Genomic DNA, 23,983 nt, shown 5'->3' with positions numbered 1-23,983 from the left:
TCACTAACCAACTAACTAACCAACCAAGTCACTCACACACTCACTCACTCGTATAATCACTAACTAACCAACTAACTAACCAACCAAGTCACTCACACGCTCACTCACTCGTACAATCACTAACCAACTAACTAACCAACCAACCAAGTCACTCACACGCTCACTCACTCGTACAATCACTAACCAACTAACTAACCAACCAACCAAGTCACTCACACGCTCACTCACTCGTACAATCACTAACTAACTAACCAACTAACGAACCAACCAAGTCACTCACACGCTCACTCACTCGTACAATCACTAACTAACCAACTAACTAACCAACCAAGTCACTCACATGCTCACTCACTCGTACAATCACTAACCAACTAACTAACCAACCAACCAAGTCACTCACATGCTCACTCACTCGTACAATCACTAACTAACTAACCAACTAACGAACCAACCAAGTCACTCACACGCTCACTCACTCGTACAATCACTAACTAACCAACTAACGAACCAACCAAGTCACTCACACACTCACTCACTCGTACAATCACTAACTAACCAACTAACTAACCAACCAAGTCACTCACACGCTCACTCACTCGTACAATCACTAACCAACTAACTAACCAACCAAGTCACTCACACACTCACTCACTCGTATAATCACTAACTAACCAACTAACTAACCAACCAAGTCACTCACACGCTCACTCACTCGTACAATCACTAACCAACTAACTAACCAACCAACCAAGTCACTCACACGCTCACTCACTCGTACAATCACTAACCAACTAACTAACCAACCAACCAAGTCACTCACACGCTCACTCACTCGTACAATCACTAACTAACTAACCAACTAACGAACCAACCAAGTCACTCACACGCTCACTCACTCGTACAATCACTAACTAACCAACTAACTAACCAACCAAGTCACTCACATGCTCACTCACTCGTACAATCACTAACCAACTAACTAACCAACCAACCAAGTCACTCACATGCTCACTCACTCGTACAATCACTAACTAACTAACCAACTAACGAACCAACCAAGTCACTCACACGCTCACTCACTCGTACAATCACTAACTAACCAACTAACGAACCAACCAAGTCACTCACACACTCACTCACTCGTACAATCACTAACTAACCAACTAACTAACCAACCAAGTCACTCACACATTCACTCACTCGTACAATCACTAACTAACCAACTAACTAACCAACCAAGTCACTCACACGCTCACTCACTCGTACAATCACTAACTAACTAACCAACTAACGAACCAACCAAGTCTCTCACACGCTCACTCACTCATACAGTCACTAACTAACCAACTAACGAACCAACCAAGTCACTCACACGCTCACTCACTCGTACCATCACTAACTAACTAACCAACTAACTAACCAACCAAGTCACTCACACACTCACTCACTCGTACAATCACTAACTAACCAACTAACTAACCAACCAAGTCACTCACACATTCACTCACTCGTACAATCACTAACTAACCAACTAACTAACCAACCAAGTCACTCACACGCTCACTCACTCGTACAATCACTAACTAACTAACCAACTAACGAACCAACCAAGTCTCTCACACGCTCACTCACTCATACAGTCACTAACTAACCAACTAACGAACCAACCAAGTCACTCACACGCTCACTCACTCGTACCATCACTAACTAACTAACCAACTAACTAACCAACCAAGTCACTCACACACTCACTCACTCGTACAATCACTAACTAACCAACTAACTAACCAACCAAGTCACTCACACACACACTCACTCGTACAATCACTAACTAACCAACTAACTAACCAACCAAGTCACTCACACGCTCACTCACTCGTACAATCACTAACCAACTAACTAACCAACCAACCAAGTCACTCACACGCTCACTCACTCGTACAATCACTAACTAACTAACCAACTAACGAACCAACCAAGTCACTCACACGCTCACTCACTCGTACAATCACTAACTAACCAACTAACTAACCAACCAAGTCACTCACACGCTCACTCACTCGTACAATCACTAACTAACTAACTAACTAACCAACCAAGTCACTCACACGCTCACTCACTCGTACCATCACTAACTAACCAACTAACGAACCAACCAAGTCACTCACACACTCACTCACTCGTACAATCACTAACTAACCAACTAACTAACCAACCAAGTCACTCACACGCTCACTCACTCGTACAATCACTAACTAACTAACCAACTAACCAACCAACCAAGTCACTCACACACTCACTCACTCATACAGTCACTAACTAACCAACTAACGAACCAACCAAGTCACTCACACGCTCACTCACTCGTACAATCACTAACTAACCAACTAACTAACCAACCAAGTCACTCACACACTCACTCACTCGTACAATCACTAACTAACCAACTAACTAACCAACCAAGTCACTCACACGCTCACTCACTCGTACAATCACTTACTAACCAAGTCACTCACACACTCACTCACTCGTACAATCACTAACTAACTAACCAACTAACGAACCAACCAAGTCACTCACACACACACTCACTCGTACAATCACTAACTAACTAACCAACCAAGTCACTCACACACTCACTCACTCGTACAATCACTAACTAACTAACCAACCAAGTCACTCACACACTCAATCACTCGTACAATCACTAACTAACTAACCAACTAACTAACCAACCAAGTCACTCACACGCTCACTCACTCATACAATCACTAACTAACTAACCAACCAAGTCACTCACACGCTCACTCACTCGTACAATCACTAACTAACCAACCAAGTCACTCACACACTCACTCACTCGTACAATCACTAACTAACTAACCAACTAACGAACCAACCAAGTCACTCACACGCTCACTCACTCGTACAATCACTAACCAACTAACTAACCAACCAACCAAGTCACTCACACGCTCACTCACTCGTACAATCACTAACTAACTAACCAACTAACGAACCAACCAAGTCACTCACACGCTCACTCACTCGTACAATCACTAACTAACCAACTAACTAACCAACCAAGTCACTCACACGCTCACTCACTCGTACAATCACTAACTAACTAACTAACTAACCAACCAAGTCACTCACACGCTCACTCACTCGTACCATCACTAACTAACCAACTAACGAACCAACCAAGTCACTCACACACTCACTCACTCGTACAATCACTAACTAACCAACTAACTAACCAACCAAGTCACTCACACGCTCACTCACTCGTACAATCACTAACTAACTAACCAACTAACCAACCAACCAAGTCACTCACACACTCACTCACTCATACAGTCACTAACTAACCAACTAACGAACCAACCAAGTCACTCACACGCTCACTCACTCGTACAATCACTAACTAACCAACTAACTAACCAACCAAGTCACTCACACACTCACTCACTCGTACAATCACTAACTAACCAACTAACTAACCAACCAAGTCACTCACACGCTCACTCACTCGTACAATCACTTACTAACCAAGTCACTCACACACTCACTCACTCGTACAATCACTAACTAACTAACCAACTAACGAACCAACCAAGTCACTCACACACACACTCACTCGTACAATCACTAACTAACTAACCAACCAAGTCACTCACACACTCACTCACTCGTACAATCACTAACTAACTAACCAACCAAGTCACTCACACACTCAATCACTCGTACAATCACTAACTAACTAACCAACTAACTAACCAACCAAGTCACTCACACGCTCACTCACTCATACAATCACTAACTAACTAACCAACCAAGTCACTCACACGCTCACTCACTCGTACAATCACTAACTAACCAACCAAGTCACTCACACACTCACTCACTCGTACAATCACTAACTAACTAACCAACTAACGAACCAACCAAGTCACTCACACACTCACTCGTACAATCACTAACTAACTAACCAACTAACGAACCAACCAAGTCACTCACACACTCACTCACTCGTACAATCACTAACTAACCAAGTCACTCACACACTCACTCACTCGTACAATCACTAACTAACTAACCAACTAACGAACCAACCAAGTCACTCACACACTCACTCACTCATACAATCACTAACTAACTAACCAACTAACGAACCAACCAAGTCACTCACACACCCACTCACTCGTACAATCACTAACTAACTAACCAACTAACGAACCAACCAAGTCACTCACACACTTATACAATCACTAACTAACTAACCAACTAACGAACCAACCAAGTCACTCACACACTCACTCACTCATACAATCACTAACTAACCAACTAACGAACCAACCAAGTCACTCACACACACACTCACTCGTACCATCACTAACTAACTCACGAACCAACCAAGTCACTCACACACTCATTCATAAACTAGCTAACAAAATAAAGTTATAAAATCAAAGTGAATAAACAGCCTTATTTAGAACTGAACCGACCAGACCACACTAGACTAGACAAGACTAGACCAGATGAGTCTAGACCAGTCTAGACCAGACTAGAACAGGGGGCAGAATGGAACACAGTTAAGTGGATAAGCTATGCAAAAGTATCTGGCACCTGCCTTATTCAAAAAATAAAATAAAATAAATAAAACAAAGGAAATGTCACATTCAAATAAAAATGTTCCTCACTGAGTTCGATGTAGTCTCTTGACCCTCTCTCCTGCAGGTTTTCCAGAGTTTCGGCGAGAGCTGCCAGCCCTACCCTGCTTTCTGTAACACTTTTGCGATAGGCATTGGATTTTGACAGTAATGTGAAGTCCTGTTTTTTCTCTGCCCTCACTGCCATTTCGTATGCCTCTTTCTTCATCTCTCACAACACGCTCTGTATCAAACCCATATCACATTAATCAAAAGACGCTACACAGCACTGCACATTTTTGACATCCTTGATCAGCTGCTCTTTCAAATACGGACACAAGCCAAAACGTACAAGGTAAGCCGATTTTGTTGCATCACATGTAAACCGTTTGTCAGTCTCATTGTCTGGGAACGTCTTCTGGTGTGGATATGGAACATTTGGAAAACGGTGCGTGCACACACACACACACACACACACAGTCAAAATCAACACTCACTGACACTCACACACTAGGGGTGTAGTGGTCAACAGGAGACATTTACAAGTAGGCGTGGGAGAAAAAAAAACTGATACAGTGTAGTACTGTGATAAATTTTTTTGGCATTTTTTGATGGAGAAAAAAAAAAGAAACTACAGACTACTTTATATTCACACGCGTTCCTAAATACATTTTACAGTTCACACGCGTGTTACTAAATACATTTTACAGTTCACACACGTGTTCCTACATACATTTTACAGTTCACACACGTGTTCCTAAATACATTTTACAGTTCACACACATCTATATTTAGTCATAAATTTGAGTGAAACGCATGCACTGTCGAGCCCTGGATACACTCAGCTCACTGTTCGACTCCATTCACAATACTATGTTTACAGTTTCAGGGGTCAAAGCAAGGAAAACTTCTGTGCTTTGAATGTGTTCGGGGGTTACAAGAAAGAATGGAGGGAAGGGGAGTTCACGAAATAATTAAATTAATTAACTGAAAATGAACATGTTTATTACCACAACTGAAACAAATCACAAACAATAACAAACTGTGCAATAAGCAGTAGGTGATTTGTTATTTTTTAACAGGAGGGACGGCCCAACGTTCACTGACACTACAGAGTTATATAGGGGGATGGCACGTTAACAAGGGGGATGGATTTTGGTCATGTTGTTAACAAGGACAGCATCCCCCCTCATCCCCCTGTAAATCGGCTGATGGCAATAACAAACTGTGCAAAATGACCAAACGGCTGAGGTGCAGTGTCAGGGTGTCATGATTGGTCTGGGATTTTACGTGTTAAATCCTTCAGCTGATCTAAGCCACTCTGCTCCATTTACGCGTAACATGAAGCTTCGATGACGACTGAATGTGATTGAATACCTAGGCTACTGTTATACACTAAAAATGAACAAAACATACGCGCATAGTGTGTAGTAGTATGTAGTGTGTAGTAGTATATAGTGTGTAGTAGTATGTAGTGTGTAGTGTGTAGTAGTATGTAGTGTGTAGTAGTATATAGTGTGTAGTAGTATGTAGTGTGTAGTGTGTAGTAGTATGTAGTGTGTAGTAGTATATAGTGTGTAGTATGTAGTGTGTAGTGTGTAGTAGTATGTAGTATGTAGTGTGTATTAGTATGTAGTGTGTAGTATGTAGTGTGTAGTGTGTAGTAGTATGTAGTGTGTAGTGTGTAGTAGTATGTAGTGTGTAGTAGTATGTAGTGTGTAGTGTGTAGTAGTATGTAGTGTGTAGTAGTATGTAGTGTGTAGTGTGTAGTAGTATGTAGTGTGTAGTAGTATATAGTGTGTAGTATGTAGTATGTAGTGTGTAGTAGTATGTAGTGTGTAGTATGTAGTGTGTAGTAGTATGTAGTGTGTAGTATGTAGTGTGTAGTGTGTAGTAGTATGTAGTGTGTAGTAGTATGTAGTGTGTAGTGTGTAGTATGTAGTATGCCATTTCGGACACAGCCCCAGTCTTCCAGCAGCGTCAGTAAGCTCGCCTCTAGAGCTCCATTACACGATCCATCTCCACTACAACATAAGGAACTAACAGTAGACAATCGTATGGCAAAATCCATAAGTAGGCTAATGCAAATAAAATAACATGATGTAAAGAACATTATAACCTCATCGCCTACAGCCATAGCCTGTCTGAAATGGACATGGGGAGCCAAGCCTACGTTATCAGCATTCTAGTCAAAAGATGGATTAGGTGTTCAGGAATATTATGGCCTAATGAGGAATATTGGCTACATTCATACACCCAGTAGGCGATTTGTAGGGGGATGAGAGGGGATGCTATCCCCCTTATTAACCTGCCTTCCCCCTATATAGAGTAGAGTCAGTGACCACTGGGCCACCCCCCCGTTAAAAAAATAACTAATCTCCTACTGTATGTACCAGGTATATATGTATATGTGTATATATGTATATCTGTATATGTGTATATATGTATATGTGTATATGTATATATGTATATCTGTATATGTGTATATAGGTATATGTGTATATCTGTATATGTGTATATGTATATAGGTATATGTGTATATATGTATATGTGTATATATGTATATGTGTATATATGTGTATATATATATATGTGTGTGTGTGTGTGTGTGTATATATATATATATATATATATATATATATATATAGGTATATGTGCATATATGTATGTGTGTATATATGTATATGTGTATATATGTATATGTGTATATATGTATATGCGTATATGTGTATATGCGTATATGTGTATATATGTATATGTGTGTATATATATATATATATATATATATATATATATATATATATGTATATGCGTATATGTGTATATATGTATATAGGTATATGCGTATATATGTATATGCGTATATGTGTATATATGTATATATGTATATAGGTATATGTGCATATATGTATATAGGTATATATGTATATAGGTATATATGTATATGCGTATATGTGTATATATGTATATAGGTATATGTGTATATATGTATCGCCTGGTCGTGCGATTCTTAAGTCCCGTAACATCCCCCTCCCCATCAGATCTACACTGATCTCATACAGTGGCCTCTCTGGGATCCACTTGACGGAAATCCGTCATAACAACGGAGAACTTTAATCCCTGAACACAGACATAACCGACACTCATCAGTATACACTCAAATGCAATCAACACTCATCAGTATACACACAGACGCAATCAACACTCATCAGTATACACTCAAATACAATCAACACTCATCAGTATACACATAGACGCAATCAACACTCATTGATATACACACCGACGCAATCAACACTCATTAATCTACACTCAAACGCAATCAACACTCATCAGTATACACTCAAACGCAATCAACACTCACCAGTATACACAAAGACGCAATCAACACTCATTAATCTACACTCAAACGCAATCAACACTCATCAGTATACACACAGACGCAATCAACACTCACCAGTATACACAAAGACGCAATCAACACTCATTGATATACACACCGACGCAATCAACACTCATTAATACACACAGACGCAATCAACACTCACCAGTATACACAAAGACGCAATCAACACTCATTAATATACACACAGACGCAATCAACACATCAGTATACAGACAGACGCAATCAACACTCATCAGTATACACTCGCAATCAACACTCATCAGTATACACACAGACGCAATCAACACTCATTAATATACACACAGACGCAATCAACACATCAGTATACAGACAGACGCAATCAACACTCATCAGTATACACTCAAACACAATCAACACTCATCAGTATACACACAAACAATCGACACGCATTAACACGCACCTAGCAACAATCGACACGTATAAAACACAAACACAGTCACAAATGACACATTAACACACACACACACACAGTCACAGTCACAAATGACACGAATTAGAGCTGGACAATCCGGGGGGGGTATGACAATAACTTCACTTAATGAACCTGACTAGGAAAGGTCATAATAAACATATAGTCTAGTGTGTAGGGCTTTTGCCAGGTGCAGTACAGAGCTGGGCAGTGTACTGTGGTGTGACTGCTGTGTAAACACACAGCCAGGCTGCGTCATCTCCCGCACCCCGTCTCCTCTCCCTCACCCCGTCTCCTCTCCCGCAGGCGGGGACAATGCGATATGAATCCGATCACTTATTTTTAAACTTGAGGAAATAAGCTTTTATTTCAGCTGACGTTCATTCCTAGTCTTCTGTGTGGTTTCTCCAGTGGCATAGGGTGCCTGATTTACAGCTCTACAGCAGACTGTCACAATTTGACTTTGACAAAGCTTAATGGGCTACCTATGGTTGCTTAGCGACACTGGTTCAAAACACTCTTCTGCTGTTCAATCTGGTTTCACCATGTTGTCTACCATTCAAACTGGTTTCACCATGTTGTCTACCATTCAAACTGGTTTCACTATCTTTTCTACCATTCAAATTGGTTTCACTATGTTTTCTGCCATTCAAACTGGTTTCACTATGTTTTCTGCCATTCAAACTGATTTCACTATGTTTTCTGCCATTCAAACTGATTTCACTATGTTTTCTGCCATTCAAACTGGTTTCACTATGTTTTGTTTCATCCACTCTCTCATTGTGGCTTATTTTCCTTGGATGATCACTTCAAGTAATTTGAGTTAAGTCTCTCAAGCAAGGGTAGAAGAGACTAGAACCACAGACACTGTGCTGTGTACTGAGAGCACCTCTGGCTTCTGTTTCAAAAACGAGACACAATCCTACATGCCCTCCACATTATTCTTCATTTAAAGAAACCCAATCTTGAATAAATCAAATATTGGTTAAAAAGTCATCCAGCTCTGTTATCAACACTCAGACCTCATGAGAGCCGAGGGGTAACAGCTCATTTAAAGAAATACAGGATGTTCAACACAGCTTTGAAACTGAAGCAGTAAACTTACATATTTGGCAAAGAAGGATTTCTGCTCCTGTGGATTCTTTCCTTTTTTTTCCATCTCTTGTTCCATTCTCTCAATGAAACGCGCCGTCTCTGGGCTACAAGAGAGAGGGACCAGTTATGATTCACTCAGCCAGTGACCCGCACGGTTCATTACGGTTTACTTATGTGAGCGGTCAAAAACAGACACACGGTGCATTACGGTTTACTTATGTGAGCGGTCAAAAACAGACACACGGTGCATTACGGTTTACTTATGTGATTGGTCAAAAACAGACACGCGGTTCATTACGGTTTACTTATGTGAGCGGTCAAAAACAGACACACGGTGCATTACGGTTTACTTATGTGAGCGGTCAAAAACAGACACACGGTGCATTACGGTTTACTTATGTGAGCGGTCAAAAACAGACACACGGTGCATTACGGTTTACTTATGTGAGCGGTCAAAAACAGACACGCGGTTCATTACGGTTTACTTATGTGAGCGGTCAAAAACAGACACATGGTGCATTACGGTTTACTTATGTGAGCGGTCAAAAACAGACACACAGTGCATTACAGTTTACTTATGTGAGCGGTCAAAAACAGACACACGGTGCATTACGGTTTACTTATGTGAGCGGTCAAAAACAGACACACTGTGCATTACGGTTTACTTATGTGAGCGGTCAAAAACAGACACACGGTGCATTACGGTTTACTTATGTGAGCGGTCAAAAACAGACACACGGTGCATTACGGTTTACTTATGTGAGCGGTCAAAAACAGACACACGGTGCATTATGGTTTACTTATGTGAGCCATGAGAGCTAGCCGCTGCGAGTGACCTGAGGTGTGCGTCTAGTGTTGAGAGGAATATTGTCTGCTCATGTGTGTAAACTCACGCTGGTGCATTGACTGGTCCTATGATGCTTATGGTCGTATTAAATGCTTCCAGGTCAATTTCATCCTCCACCTCAGCGCCATGACAGGCACCCGGCAATGTTACTATGGAGACGCCGATGAGGTATCCACTGACGTCTGTGTGAAGGCTGATGACATCACTGAGGTGAGATTCTACCACAGAACACTGGGGGAGACAGGGGAGAAACACAATTACAGATAGACTGCCTGCTAGCAATTATAGCATGGATTTCCAACAAATAGGATGGAGTGATAATAATAGTGTATAAATGAGTATATAATGGGGATGATAACGATAATTATGAGCTACAGCCAAATGAGACAGATAAATGATAGATAATTTCAGCTTTGTGACACACTCACCGCTCGGACAAATGCAGTGAGATATCCCTCTGCCTGTCTCTCTGTCTGCCTGTCTGCCTGCAGAGAGACCCTGGGCACTCGGATTCTGTACAGCCCGTCCACTGCTGCCACGTCCTGTGTGTGAGTGGGAGAGAACATAATAAATCAGGCAGCCGATTAATCATAAACACGCTGTTCTTTCATCTCTCACCACACGCTCGGTATCAAACCATATTACATTCCACCGTTAATCATCACCTTCAGTCTATTCCTGTCCTCCTCCATCAGCTGGATCTGTGATAGAGACACACTGGTCTCTCTGCCGCCTCTCAGCTGTAAGGTGCCACGACCCCGAAAGCGAGGGACATCATCTGAGATGCATATGGTTAATGTTGAGTTACGGCTAACACGAGAAACGCTGCGTGTGCAAGCGAGTCAAACATAAAACACGCCTATTACGATATTCTAGTCGAGCCTCGGTGGGCTCAGTTTATGTCATTAATCTAATAAATAAACAGTTCCAGAATTAATGGTAAACAAATAAACAGCATTTTAAAGTTACCACGGCAAAGGCAGTTTGGTGTTCCAACACAGCGAAGGGTTTTAAAACAATGTTAACGAAACGTGCCAAAGGTCATGCGATACTTCATCCATCCTTTCCATTTGTTATTCTGCCCTGCGTACACCGAGCTATAATATAGCTTAACAGTACTATCCACAATAAGAGGCGATACATTCAACACTCACCCACTTCAAAAGAATGCTCCAGCGGTATGGAGAATCCGCTGAAGTCAGTGTCCATTCCGTCGCTTGACTGTGGAGACAGACACGTCCATCAGCTATGCTTGCAAGCCATGTTAACTGATGTCCACCACCGATTCACTAGCACTAGCTAGCAATGTTGCAAGTATTTAAATAACTCGCGACATACGGTGACAGCAACAAGCGCCATATCTTAAAGCTAGGGACTTCCAAGTCTAGCGTGTTCAATTCTCGTGGAACAGCTGATTTTGACATTAGAACAAATTTATGGCACTTGTGGCAGACTTGACTGCTAACGTTCTCTACATAGTGTTAGCTATCTGGCTGGCAATGCTAGGGCGCAATATGGTCGCACACTACAAATAAGCTATATTAACTGGATGTTCTGAACAGTTCTAGGAAATTCCACCATACGTTATACTTACCCTTCTACCATTATTACAGTCACCAAACTCTGTCCAAAACAGTAACGTTACTGTCGACAGAACAAAGAAGGTGTCAAGATATCTTGATCTTGCCAAAGCCATTTTATCAGTGCTACGAGCGTTTTGCGTGCACCGAGCAGTATAACGTTATGACGCATATGAGGTGCGACGCTCATTCGCGCGAGGTGGCTGAACTCAGTGTGATTCTATATTAAGTTGTTTTGCGTGTTTTTCTTATTCTGTGGTTTGAACAGAAGGAGGCGATACTGTATTTCAAATGATAGTATACTCCAATAATTTACAGTAGACTGTCAGAATTTTAACCGGTTAATATGAAAATCAACACGGTCGCCAAGAGTCGGGTTTCCCTTGTTTTATCGTCCCTTAATGCCTTTTTCGGATGTTATAGGAGGACAACCTTCAACAAAACCAAACTGTTCAGTTGCTCGATTACTCTTAGTGGGTAAATTTGATGTCGAAGTCTCAACCCCACAACACAGATCAGTGTCAAAAAGGTTTCTGGTTGGTTTTGATCCGTTTATTATCATTATCATGTCAAACATACCAGCAGACTTATACGAACAGCAATGTCACCAAACACATTCCATAAGATTTTTGTAAGTAAGATGGTGTGGACAGATCGCTGTTTGACTCTAGACACCTGGGCAATGTTGTATGTCCTTTGTCATTGTCCAAATCACATATTAGACTGAACTGGACACTTTAACTCTTGATCACGTGACTCATACATGCTCCTCCTGTGAAACTAATCTGCATCTGTTCCTGCTGCTCACTGTACATGCCGCTATTCTCCGTCACCCTCAGACAATGCTGCTGCCACGTGACCCTTTACAGCTATTATTAGATTCACTCCGTTGGGCCAGGGCAGGCTCCTGTCATGTGACTCATCGACTGACATTTCACTTTAATCAAGTGTAACTCCCCCCTTTGGTTATAGTAGTGTAAAAACAAACAAAATTCATTTAAGTTACAGTCGAACACAGGGCATGTCGCAACACTAAGCTACTGAGGACTGCTGGTCAGAGCATCACTGTTTCTCTCTCTCTCCAGTTCTAGTTAAAATATTAATAAGACATAGATTAACACAGGCAAACACACACACACCATACACCGCTGAGCCAAAACATTATGACCACCTGCCTAATACGCTGTGTGCCGCCAAAACAGCACCGACCCGCTGAGGCATGGACTCTCCAAGACCCCTGAAGGTGTCCTGTGGTATCTGGCACCAAAACACCAGCAGCAGATCCTTCAAGTTCTGTTCCTTGCAATTCCCTGATGGCAGTGGCCTCTTTCAGCAGGATAATGCGCCCTGCCACACTGCACACATTGTTTGGGAATGGTTTGAGGAACATGATGAAGTGTTCAAGGTGTCGCCCTGTCCTCCTGATTCTCCAGATCTCAATCCGATTGAGCGTCTGTGGGATGTGCTGGACCGGCAAGTCCGATCCACGACGGGTCCACCTTGCAACTTACAGGACCTGAAGGATCTGCTGGACATGGCATATCCAGCCGAACAGAGAATCTCAACAGTCTGTCATTTTCCCAGGAGGACTCAGTTTCTGTCATCTTCATTTACTTTGCTGGAATTAAATCTTGTTAGTTGAATTAAATCTGATTAATGAATCAGTTGAATCTTATTTTCAGACTTATTTTGTGTCTGTTTCAGTTTTTATTTACAGTGCAGGAAAGATATGTTTCATTCTCCACCCCACCTGTCATACACTGACCACATGTTCTCTGATCTCTGGGCAGACTGCATCTTTTGTGTCTGTTCTTTTCTTTGGCCAGTCAGGGGTCTCTGGGCTTGTTCTGGGTCAGAACTGGTCTCTGCTTTGTGCCTCATGTCAGGGGTCTCTGGGCTTGTTCTCTCTTATGGGCTGAATCTTTTATTGTAATTATCCCAATGCTCCATTTCTGTTTTTGTTTGTTGTTGTTTTTTTCATGCTGATTTGGCTTTGGTAACAGTGTTAGAATTGAATTGTTGTGTATTAGAACTTGATATTTAGCCTCTAAACAAGCTGAGAAAGGGGATTGGGTTTTAAGCTGAGGTCTTGGGTTCGAGTGCCTCCCACTCTTTCGTAGAGTTAATTGCGTTCTGCAGTTTAGGTGATCTTTTTTGATATTTAAAATTGATGGATATTGGCTGAATCCTGCCCTGCAAGTTCAAACTTTTCTCTGGAGTTTTAATCTATTTCTACACTTTCAATGTATGTCTTTCCTTCTCCCTCTTTCTTAAACACTCTCTCTTCCCCATTTAATGCTCTTCCCTATGTCCTGTATATCTCAAGTTGCAGGTGCTATAAATAACATGAGGTTGTATCTCTGTCCATCTCTCTGTCTGAGATTGTTCCTTCACCAGAGTGAAGTTGAGAGGAGTGTTCCCTGGTGTGGGAGGGTTATCAGTGTTCACCAGCAAGGCAAGATTAGCAGTATTTATGGGCACGGTAAAGTTTTCAGCACATTTCAGAGGCTGACGTTCCAACTGCAGCACAGGATAAAAGTAATGAGGATACACTTTTTTTTTTTTTTACACATTTTTATCTGAGGGACTTGAGTGAGAGGCAGCTGTTTGTTAAAATCAGTATTAACTTGTATTGTTATCAAGTCGCCCAAGCCCATGTTCATGCATCTGTGCCTGGACTGACTTTAATGTTTCTTTAGCCTCTTTTAGGCAAATCTGCAAATCAAATAATTGATTACAGCTCCAGTAGGATAATAGTGCAGATATCGGTGCAACCTTTAAAATGATGTGATTTAAAAGGTCATATATCTTGGGAGTGAGTGAAAGTGAACACAGACATCTAAGAAGCCAATGGTCAGCCACAGGGTCACTTAGAAACGCTTGACCTCTGACACCTCGATCAGCTGGTCAGGGGTGTAGACCTTATGTATGGGAGTAAATGGGCTGGAATGTTGTTTGAATAAGAGCATGCCAAACTTTTGGAGGAAAAAAACCCCCACATTAAGCTGTAATAGTCATGCTTTACACAGTGAAAGTGCAGCACCTCGGAGACTTGACCTACCACGTCCTCTCGTGTAAAGCATCAGTTACAGGCAGAGATTTGGATGTGTCTGACTGTCATTATACAGCCTGTCAATCAAGACATCACCCAGCACGTCAGTAAATTAGCCAGTGGTCGCTGTCCTGCCCTGATGAAGAAACGAACTAACAGGTTCACCCTGAGAGTCTCCCTCGTCACTATTGCACTAAAAGCTCTCTCTGTTCCCTGTGTCCTCCCCCCTGACCTCTCGCCGGTCCCCCTTTTTCTTCTGCGCCTTCTCTCTGGTCACTTTGTCTCCTCTTCTCTCCTCTGCCCTGTGTCTGCTCCTGCCTCCTCTCCTCAGCCCTCCCTTACTTAGACAACCTGGATTTTTTCAAGATCTCAAGTGACGCTTATTCCGTCAGACTCCGTCTCTCTGTCTTCTCCTCAACCCCCCCCCCCCCCCCCTCACCCTCTCACTCTTTCCTGAGGTGGGGGGGCATAAGTGTGAAGGGAGGAGAGGGAAATAAAAAGACATAAAGGAAGAAAGCCAGACTGAGTCTCAGATCAGAGAAGTGAGAGGAAAGACTAGTGGACAGACACACCACACACAGACATGCCTGAACCCAAGAAGTCTGGTAAGTGTGTATCACAGCCTACAGTCCACTGTTCCTTAGTCTTGCATTAGATTTGCTGGTCTGTCTACACCCACCTGTCTGTCTCGTAGACTGTCATCATATTCTTTAGTGATGGTGTGATTGTACAATGTTCTTTTTCCTATGTGAAGTGTAGCTATTATTTTTGATCATGAGTTCACTCTCATTGCTTTGTTAAAAATATTGTGCGTGACCTGTTGATAGCAGAGAACTGAAGAGTAGCATGTCTTGGAGGAGATGTTCATTCACAGCGTGTGTGTGTTCTGGAACATTATCATGCCATTGCATGGCGAACAGTGACAGGAGAAGTTACTCTGACACAGTGACAGTGACAGTGACAGGTACAGGTACAGGACTGACACAGTGACAGGACTGGTACAGCGACTGTGACAGGACTGACACAGTGACAGTGACAGTGACAGGACTGACACAGTGACAGTGACAGTGACAGGACTGACACAGTGACAGGACTGACATAGTGACAGGACTGACATAGTGACAGTGACAGTGACAATGACAGGACTGACACAGTGACAGGACTGACACAGTGACAGTGACAGGACTGATACAGTGACAGCGACAGGACTGACACAGTGACAGTGACAGGACTGACACAGTGACAGTGACAGTGACAGGACTGACATAATGACAGGACTGGCACAGTGACAGTGACAGTGACAGGACTGACATAGTGATAGTGACAGGTGACAACCTTTTGGTCGTTCTGATTTTAATGTGTGTTCATTATGTGTCTGAATAGAGGCTAAAGAAATATATTGCATTACTGACACAAATAAGTCACTGTCCAGAGAAAACTGTTTCAGTGTGAGGCCTAAGGAGATTACCATCGAAACCCTTATAAATCAAACAGACAAAACTGTATGAATTCTCATTTAGACCATCATGAACGAGCTGAGGTTGACACCTGTCCGACACTCTGCTGATATGTGGCCTTAACTTACAGAGGTTGCTGTACTGATTGATTGAATGACTGATTTAGACTCTCCTTCCCGGGATGTGACAGTCCGGTATTAATCGTTGCAGTCCGTGTAAAATGAAAAATGAGAAAACGCTGTCATTCCATTCGGGTCGGCAGCTGCCGCAGCTGCTGGTACTCTGTAAGGATTTGTGACGACACTGATGGCCCGTCGGGCAGCAGTGGCTGGATGTTCTCATGTTTGGAGTATGCTGACCAAAATCATCATTGTACATGCATGAGCAGAGAGTCTAAGGTTAGAACCTCGATCTGCTGACAGCCTCTTTCCACTGGATGCTTCAGTGCAACAGTAATTCCCTCTGCCTCTGTCATAGGATGTAGTTAACAGTTTCTGTTCTCTTACTCTGTATTTCCTCTAAATGAATGTTTTTGCTGCATTTTCTGCTTTTTAAGAAGAGGAATAATAATGAGAAACTGGGTCCTCCCTTTCTGAATTTATTTCTGTCATTTAAATACTTCTTTTGAAGGCATGTGTCTGTGAAAAGTTTGGGTGTAAAAAAAAGAGGACCGGTATGCTTTTTGGAGAGAGTGATTGTGCCCTGGCAGTGGTTGAAGGCCGTTTAAGTCTCGACTTGACTGGTTGAGTGGAGAGCAGTCAATAATATAGGACAGTGAAATGTTGGCGTGGGCAAATGTTTGTGGATCATTACTGTTAGTGTCAGTGAAATTTATTGCAGGTATGCAGCGATGTTTGTTTGGCTCGTGACAGTGTCTGAAATACAGCCGTCTTCCTTTTCAACAGTTGCTGTATGACCGTATAAATCTCCTGGCTGAATGAAATCTGAGAGAGATAGACTAAAACAAGAAAGAGAGAGAAGGGGGAAGGAGAGCAGTAGAACAGAGGAACAGACCCTTGAGTTGAAAGATAAGAGGGACAAATTGAGATGTGTCAGTCTGCCTGTCTGTCCACCCTGCCCAGCCTGTCTGTCCACCCTGCCCAGCCCGTCTGCCTCTGCTTTACCCCACTCACACTCTGCTTTACCCCACTCACACTCTGCTTTACCCCACTCACACTCTGCTTTACTCCACTCACACTCTGCTTTACCCCACTCACACTCTGCTTTACCCCACTCACACTCTGCTTTACCCCACTCACACTCTGGTTTACCCCACTCACACTCTGCTTTACCCCATTCACACTCTGGTTTACCCCACTCACACTCTGCTTTACCCCACTCACACTCTGCTTTACTCCACTCACACTCTGCTTTACCCCACTCACACTCTGCTTTACCCCACTCACACTCTGGTTTACCCCACTCACACTCTGCTTTACCCCACTCACACTCTGCTTTACCCCACTCCCACTCTGCTTTACCCCACTCACACTCTGCTTTACCCCACTCACACTCTGCTTTACTCCACTCACACTCTGGTTGCTCTCTCTGATATTCACTCTCTCTGATATTCACTATCGACTCAACATTTCTCCATGCTCTGCTCCCTGGTTCTATGCTCCCTCTCCCCAGTTTAACTCAACCCCGTGTTATTACCGTGACACTGACTGACTGTCACATCATCATTCCCATAACACTCACTGTCACATCATCATTCCCATCAAACTCACTGTCACATCATCATTCCCATAACACTCACAGGTCACTGTCATCATTACCATAACACTCGCTGTCACTGTCACATCATCATTCCCATAACACTCGCTGTCACTGTCACATCATCATTCCCATAACACTCACTGTCACTGTCATCATTCCCATAACGCTCACTGTCACATCATCATTCCCATAACACTCACTGTCACTGTCACATCATCATTCCTATAACACTCACTGTCACTGTCATCATTCCCATAACACTCACTGTCACATCATCATTCCCATAACACTCACTGTCACATCATCATTCCCATAACGCTCACTGTCACTGTCATATCATCATTCCCATAACACTCACTGTCACATCATCATTCCCATAACACTCACTGTCACTGTCACATCACCATTCCCATAACACTCACTGTCACATCATCATTCCCATAACGCTCACTGTCACTGTCATATCATCATTCCCATAACACTCACTGTCACATCATCATTCCCATAACACTCATTGTCACTGTCACTGTCATCATTCCCATAACACTAACTGTCACATCATCATTCCCATAACACTCATTGTCACTGTCACATCACCATTCCCATAACACTAACTGTCACTGTCACTGTCATCATTCCCATAACACTCATTGTCACTGTCATCATTCCCATAACACTCACTGTCACTGTCATATCATCATTCCCATAACACTCACTGTCACTGTCATATCATCATTCTCATAACACTCACTGTCACTGTCATCATTCCCATAACACTCACTGTCACATCATCATTCCCATAACATTCACTGTCACTGTCACATCATCATTCCCATAACGTTCACTGTCACTGTCACATCATCATTCCCATAACACTCACTGTCACATCATCATTCCCATAACACTCACTGTCACATCATCATTCCCATAACGCTCACTATCACTGTCATTATTCCCATAACACTCACTGTCACATCATCATTCCCATAGCACTCACTGCCACTGTCACATCATCATTCCCATAACACTCACTGTCACTGTCACATCATCATTCCCATAACACTCACTGTCACTGTCATCATTCCCATAACACTCACTGTCACATCATCATTCCCATAACACTCACTGTCACATCATCATTCCCATAGCACTCACTGTCACTGTCACATCATCATTCCCATAACACTCACTGCCCCTGTGTCTCTCTCTCTCTCTCTCTCTCTCTCTCTCTCTCTCTCTCTCTCTGTCTCTCTCACACACAAGCATAAACATAGTCATTCTCTCTACTTCTTTCCCTCTCAACCTCCCAAAGCACCCAGAGATCATATAACCTCCTGTTCCATGGTGAGCGGTCTCTCTGTAATGATGAATTCAGCGTGTCCTCAAACACGCTTCCCTAATAAACAACATCAGAAATAGTTCTGTGGTTTTGGATAGATGACAAACACTCTCCTGACAGCTCAGCATCCATACCCCAGTCATGACAGCCTGATCCTTCCAGTTTTTGAACTGAAAGAGGGGTGATTTTTTTCTGGGCATTTAAGAGCTACATGGTTATGGTGTCTGGTGATCAGATTGACAGATGAATGCATGACTCAGGACCAGACCAGTGGCTGAGTGCATAGACACGGCTGAATGAATTCTCCAGCATTGTACCAGTGGTCTTGATGGCTCTCCACCCCAGAGGTGTCCATTTCATCACACTATATTTACCTAATGGTTCTCATATGCCTGTGTCCATAATCAGACTTTTCCCAAATTTAGAATTCACCATAAAAAGACCTTGTAATGTAAAAAGATGCATTGGTTGGCTTTGGTGTGTATGTGAGGAACATGAAAAAGATGCACAGGTTGGCTTTGGTGTGTATGTGAGGAACAGTAAAGAGATGCATTGGTTGGCTTTGGTGTGTATGTGAGGAACATGAAAGAGATGCATTGGTTGGCTTTGGTGTGTATGTGAGGAACAGTAAAGAGATGCATTGGTTGGCTTTGGTGTGTATGTGAGGAACATGAAAGAGATGCATTGGTTGGCTTTGGTGTGTATGTGAGGAACAGTAAAGAGATGCATTGGTTGGCTTTGGTGTGTATGTGAGGAACAGTAAAAAGATGCACAGGTTGGCTTTGGTGTGTATGTGAGGAACAGTAAAGAGATGCATTGGTTGGCTTTGGTGTGTATGTGAGGAACAGTAAAAAGATGCATTGGTTGGCTTTGGTGTGTATGTGAGGAACAGTAAAGAGATGCATTGGTTGGCTTTGGTGTGTATGTGAGGAACATGAAAAAGATGCATTGGTTGGCTTTGGTGTGTATGTGAGGAACAGTAAAGAGATGCATTGGTTGGCTTTGGTGTGTATGTGAGGAACAGTAAAGAGATGCATTGGTTGGCTTTGGTGTGTATGTGAGGAACAGTAAAGAGATGCATTGGTTGGCTTTGGTGTGTATGTGAGGAACAGTAAAGAGATGCATTGGTTGGCTTTGGTGTGTATGTGAGGAACAGTAAAGAGATGCATTGGTTGGCTTTGGTGTGTATGTGAGGAACAGTAAAAAGATGCATTGGTTGGCTTTGGTGTGTATGTGAGGAACATGAAAAAGATGCATTGGTTGGCTTTGGTGTGTATGTGAGGAACAGTAAAGAGATGCATTGGTTGGCTTTGGTGTGTATGTGAGGAACAGTAAAGAGATGCATTGGTTGGCTTTGGTGTGCATCTTAGAAACACTGAATCAGTCTCATGCATTTAGACTGAGGCTGCCTTACGATAAAAAAAAAAAAAAAAACAGGGAAAAACAAAACCACCTCCAAAATATCTCCCCCCTCCCTCTCTGAGTGTGACACTGATTAATTAGTGTCTTAGGGAGTCACAGCTGTGGAATGCTGTGGTCTGCTGGACTCTTTTCTGAAGCAACTAGAGTGTCAGGGTTTTAATCAAAGTACAGACTCAGCAAATACTGTCCTTAATCAGCTACCTACCCTTCAACAAAAAACCAACTCGCTTACCAAGAACCTCGCAGTCTCTTCATTTAAACATGCAGAAAATGGAAAAAGTACACTCCCTTGGTGAAATGTTTGGTTTAATGTGTCTCTACTCACAGCATCATGTGATAATGTTGCCCACAGACCTTCACATGCCTCTACGCATATACAGTCAGATGTGTCACACACACACACACACACACACACACACACACACACACACACACACAGCCTCATGATCACTCAGCCACTAGCCCAGGGTAGCATTACCTCACACCCTCCTGCATGCAATAGCCTTATGACAGATTACTCACAGACACACCGTGGCATAGACAGGTCACAGGTCACCGTGGCATAGACAGGTCACAGTCAGAGTTTGAGTGAATATTAACCATTTACTAGGCCCATATAAGAAAGTTGGTAGCATGCTGTGAGCATTGAGTCCGTGTTTGACTATGTTCAGTTACACAAGGACTAATCTGTTCGCCCTCACATAAGCATAGGTCTCTCACTGTAGATGACACCTTGGTACCGCTTGGCTTAAAGGTAGAAACTTCATCAGAGGTGTGGTGATTTACTGCAGATGTATTAAAACATTCTGTGGGGGAGATGGCTTAAGTGTACCCGGACTTTGTCAGCAGCGTTGCTCCCCCAGTTGTCCATCATTACGTGGACAGACTCCGTTAGATGCAGGCTGAGCCCTCATATGGACACATGCCAACGAAACCACATGCCCCTGATGCCAACCACACACTCTGCAATGACAAATATAGCACTATGCATCATGACCTGAATGTAACCATAAGAGAAATTCATCAGTTTTGTTGTGTCAACACCGAGCATTAACGAGAGGTATAAAGCATCACCATGACACCCAGTAAAATGCCCCCCCCACCCAACCCAAAAAACACTCTACCATTCATAGTACAACATTTCACTGCTGAACTTCATTATTACATGATTAATCGTGTAAGTATTTGAAAGCGATAAAAAATGTCTTGCTCTTGCGTTAATCCAAATGCTGATGTGACACGGAACAGAGAGAGGAATGGACAGTGGTAAAGCTGCTTGCCGGGATCTCAACATGGACATGAAACTACAGAATGGTCCGGACTTCTTCTCACGTGTGTGTGTGTGTGTGTACCACATTTTTGCGTTGTTGTGTAGACAAAATGTCTCTGTGATACTCGAAACATCCAACAAGTAGCGGTTTTATGGGAACATTTGCAGGTCCTCATGACTTTAATTAGTTTTTTTTAATTAGATATTGTTGTCACTGGTCAAAATGCATATAGAGCAAAACATATAGAGTATATAGAGCATATAGAGTCTTTGGTTAGGGCTAGGGGCAGGGTAAGAGTTAGATAATTATTCTTTACTTACAGTGTAGTGGCAGTCAATGAAGTATCCCCACTGAGATATGAACACAAACGTGTGTGTGTGTGTGTGTGTGTGTGTGTGTGTGTGAGTTTGACACGTCTGACTGTATATGTGTAGAGGCATGTGAAGGTCTGTGGGCAACATTATCACATGATGCTGTGAGTAGAGACACTATCGCAGGACCAGGTAGGACCTAGTTAACACATCTAGAGCAGTCACAGTAGACATGAGAAAGCATTCAGTCCTATTGGCTGCTGCTCAGGCAGCTTCCTCAAATCACGCTCTGCAGAAAGGAAACGCCTCAAACATATCCGGCAGCTCTTCCCTCATTGGCTTATGGCTTCCCCGACAGAAGGCAGCTTCAAATCAGATCCATCCTAACAGGTGTTGGCATTAAACCTTCAAATGAGATCCATCCTAACAGGTGTAGGCATTAAACCTTCTGTAAACCATGTTACTATAGCAGTAAGTATTTTCAGTAGATAAAACTTAAGAGATGTTTTTTTCGTGTTTACCTCAGTGGAGTTTGGCTGCTTTGACTGAGGTAGCAATGACCCAGTGACTGAAGGAAATGCCAGTGGAGATTAACCAAAAGAACATTCCACAGAGGTTACACCGCACAAGACAGAGACACACAGGGCAATAGAGATACACAGGGCAAGAGAGATACAGACAGAGCGAGACAGAACCACACAGGGCAAGAGAGATACAGACAGAGCGAGACAGAGACACACAGGGCAATAGAGAGATGCAAAGAGGAGGACAGAGGCACACAGATCAAGAGAGAGTCAGAGAGTGCGTGATGAGAATAGAAGGTTAATGATGAGACAAACAGTTGAAATGTTGGTTTGTGAGTTGATTTAAGTCTCTGCTGGTCAGATTTTTCTCTCAGTCTGAATGTAGAGAAAAGGCCTGACAGTTATTTCCTCTGAATTAAGCATCAAATTTTCAAAAGAGGAGGATGATGCATAGACATGAATGATGACACATCTGAAATAGATTACGAATGACCAGAACAGTATTCTCCATGTTTGGATAAAACTGAAGCATGTTTGGAACAAAGACACTGGCATATCCTATGCATATAAAATTAATCAGAAGAATGAAGGATACACGTTTATTTGAGAGATATGCGTTTATTTGAGAGATATGTGTTTATTTGAGAGATACACGTTTATTTGAGAGATACGTGTTTATTTGAGAGATTATTTGGCTTGAAGCACATACACAGAACGAGACCTGTGGGGAGCTGATTAAATGGCTCATTTGTTTATCACCTCACCTCTGACCTGTCTGTCACCTCACCTCTGACCTATTTATCACCTCACCTCTGACCTGTCTATCACCTCACCCCTGAACCTGTCTGTCACCTCACCTCTGACCTGTCTATCACCTC

The 23,983-nt window shown here is 42.6% G+C and overlaps 2 protein-coding genes across 3 annotated transcripts in view; one reads left to right on the top strand and one right to left on the bottom strand.

Moving 5' to 3' along the window:
* The window catches only part of emc10 (ER membrane protein complex subunit 10), a 16,028-nt gene extending 3,882 nt beyond the window's left edge, over positions 1-12,146 (bottom strand). For both annotated transcript variants that reach the window (XM_030790322.1, XM_030790323.1), the window contains exons 1-6: positions 12,025-12,146; positions 11,585-11,651; positions 11,096-11,208; positions 10,859-10,972; positions 10,477-10,661; positions 9,594-9,687 (exon numbers count right to left, since the gene is read on the bottom strand). In XM_030790322.1, coding sequence (XP_030646182.1) covers positions 9,594-9,687; positions 10,477-10,661; positions 10,859-10,972; positions 11,096-11,208; positions 11,585-11,651; positions 12,025-12,126 — 675 coding nt within the window. In that variant the 5' untranslated portion in view covers positions 12,127-12,146. The remainder of the gene's footprint in view (positions 1-9,593; positions 9,688-10,476; positions 10,662-10,858; positions 10,973-11,095; positions 11,209-11,584; positions 11,652-12,024) is intronic.
* A 1,083-nt stretch (positions 12,147-13,229) lies between these two features.
* Positions 13,230-23,983, top strand: part of mybpc2a (myosin binding protein Ca) — a 42,132-nt gene continuing 31,378 nt past the window's right edge. The window contains exons 1-2 of the mRNA XM_030789777.1: positions 13,230-13,263; positions 13,444-13,577. Of these exons, the coding sequence (XP_030645637.1) occupies positions 13,230-13,263; positions 13,444-13,577 (168 nt within the window). The remainder of the gene's footprint in view (positions 13,264-13,443; positions 13,578-23,983) is intronic.

This window comes from Chanos chanos, chromosome 13, assembly GCF_902362185.1.
Source record: "Chanos chanos chromosome 13, fChaCha1.1, whole genome shotgun sequence".
Taxonomy (NCBI): domain Eukaryota; kingdom Metazoa; phylum Chordata; class Actinopteri; order Gonorynchiformes; family Chanidae; genus Chanos; species Chanos chanos.
This window is presented reverse-complemented; position numbering and strand designations above follow the sequence as displayed.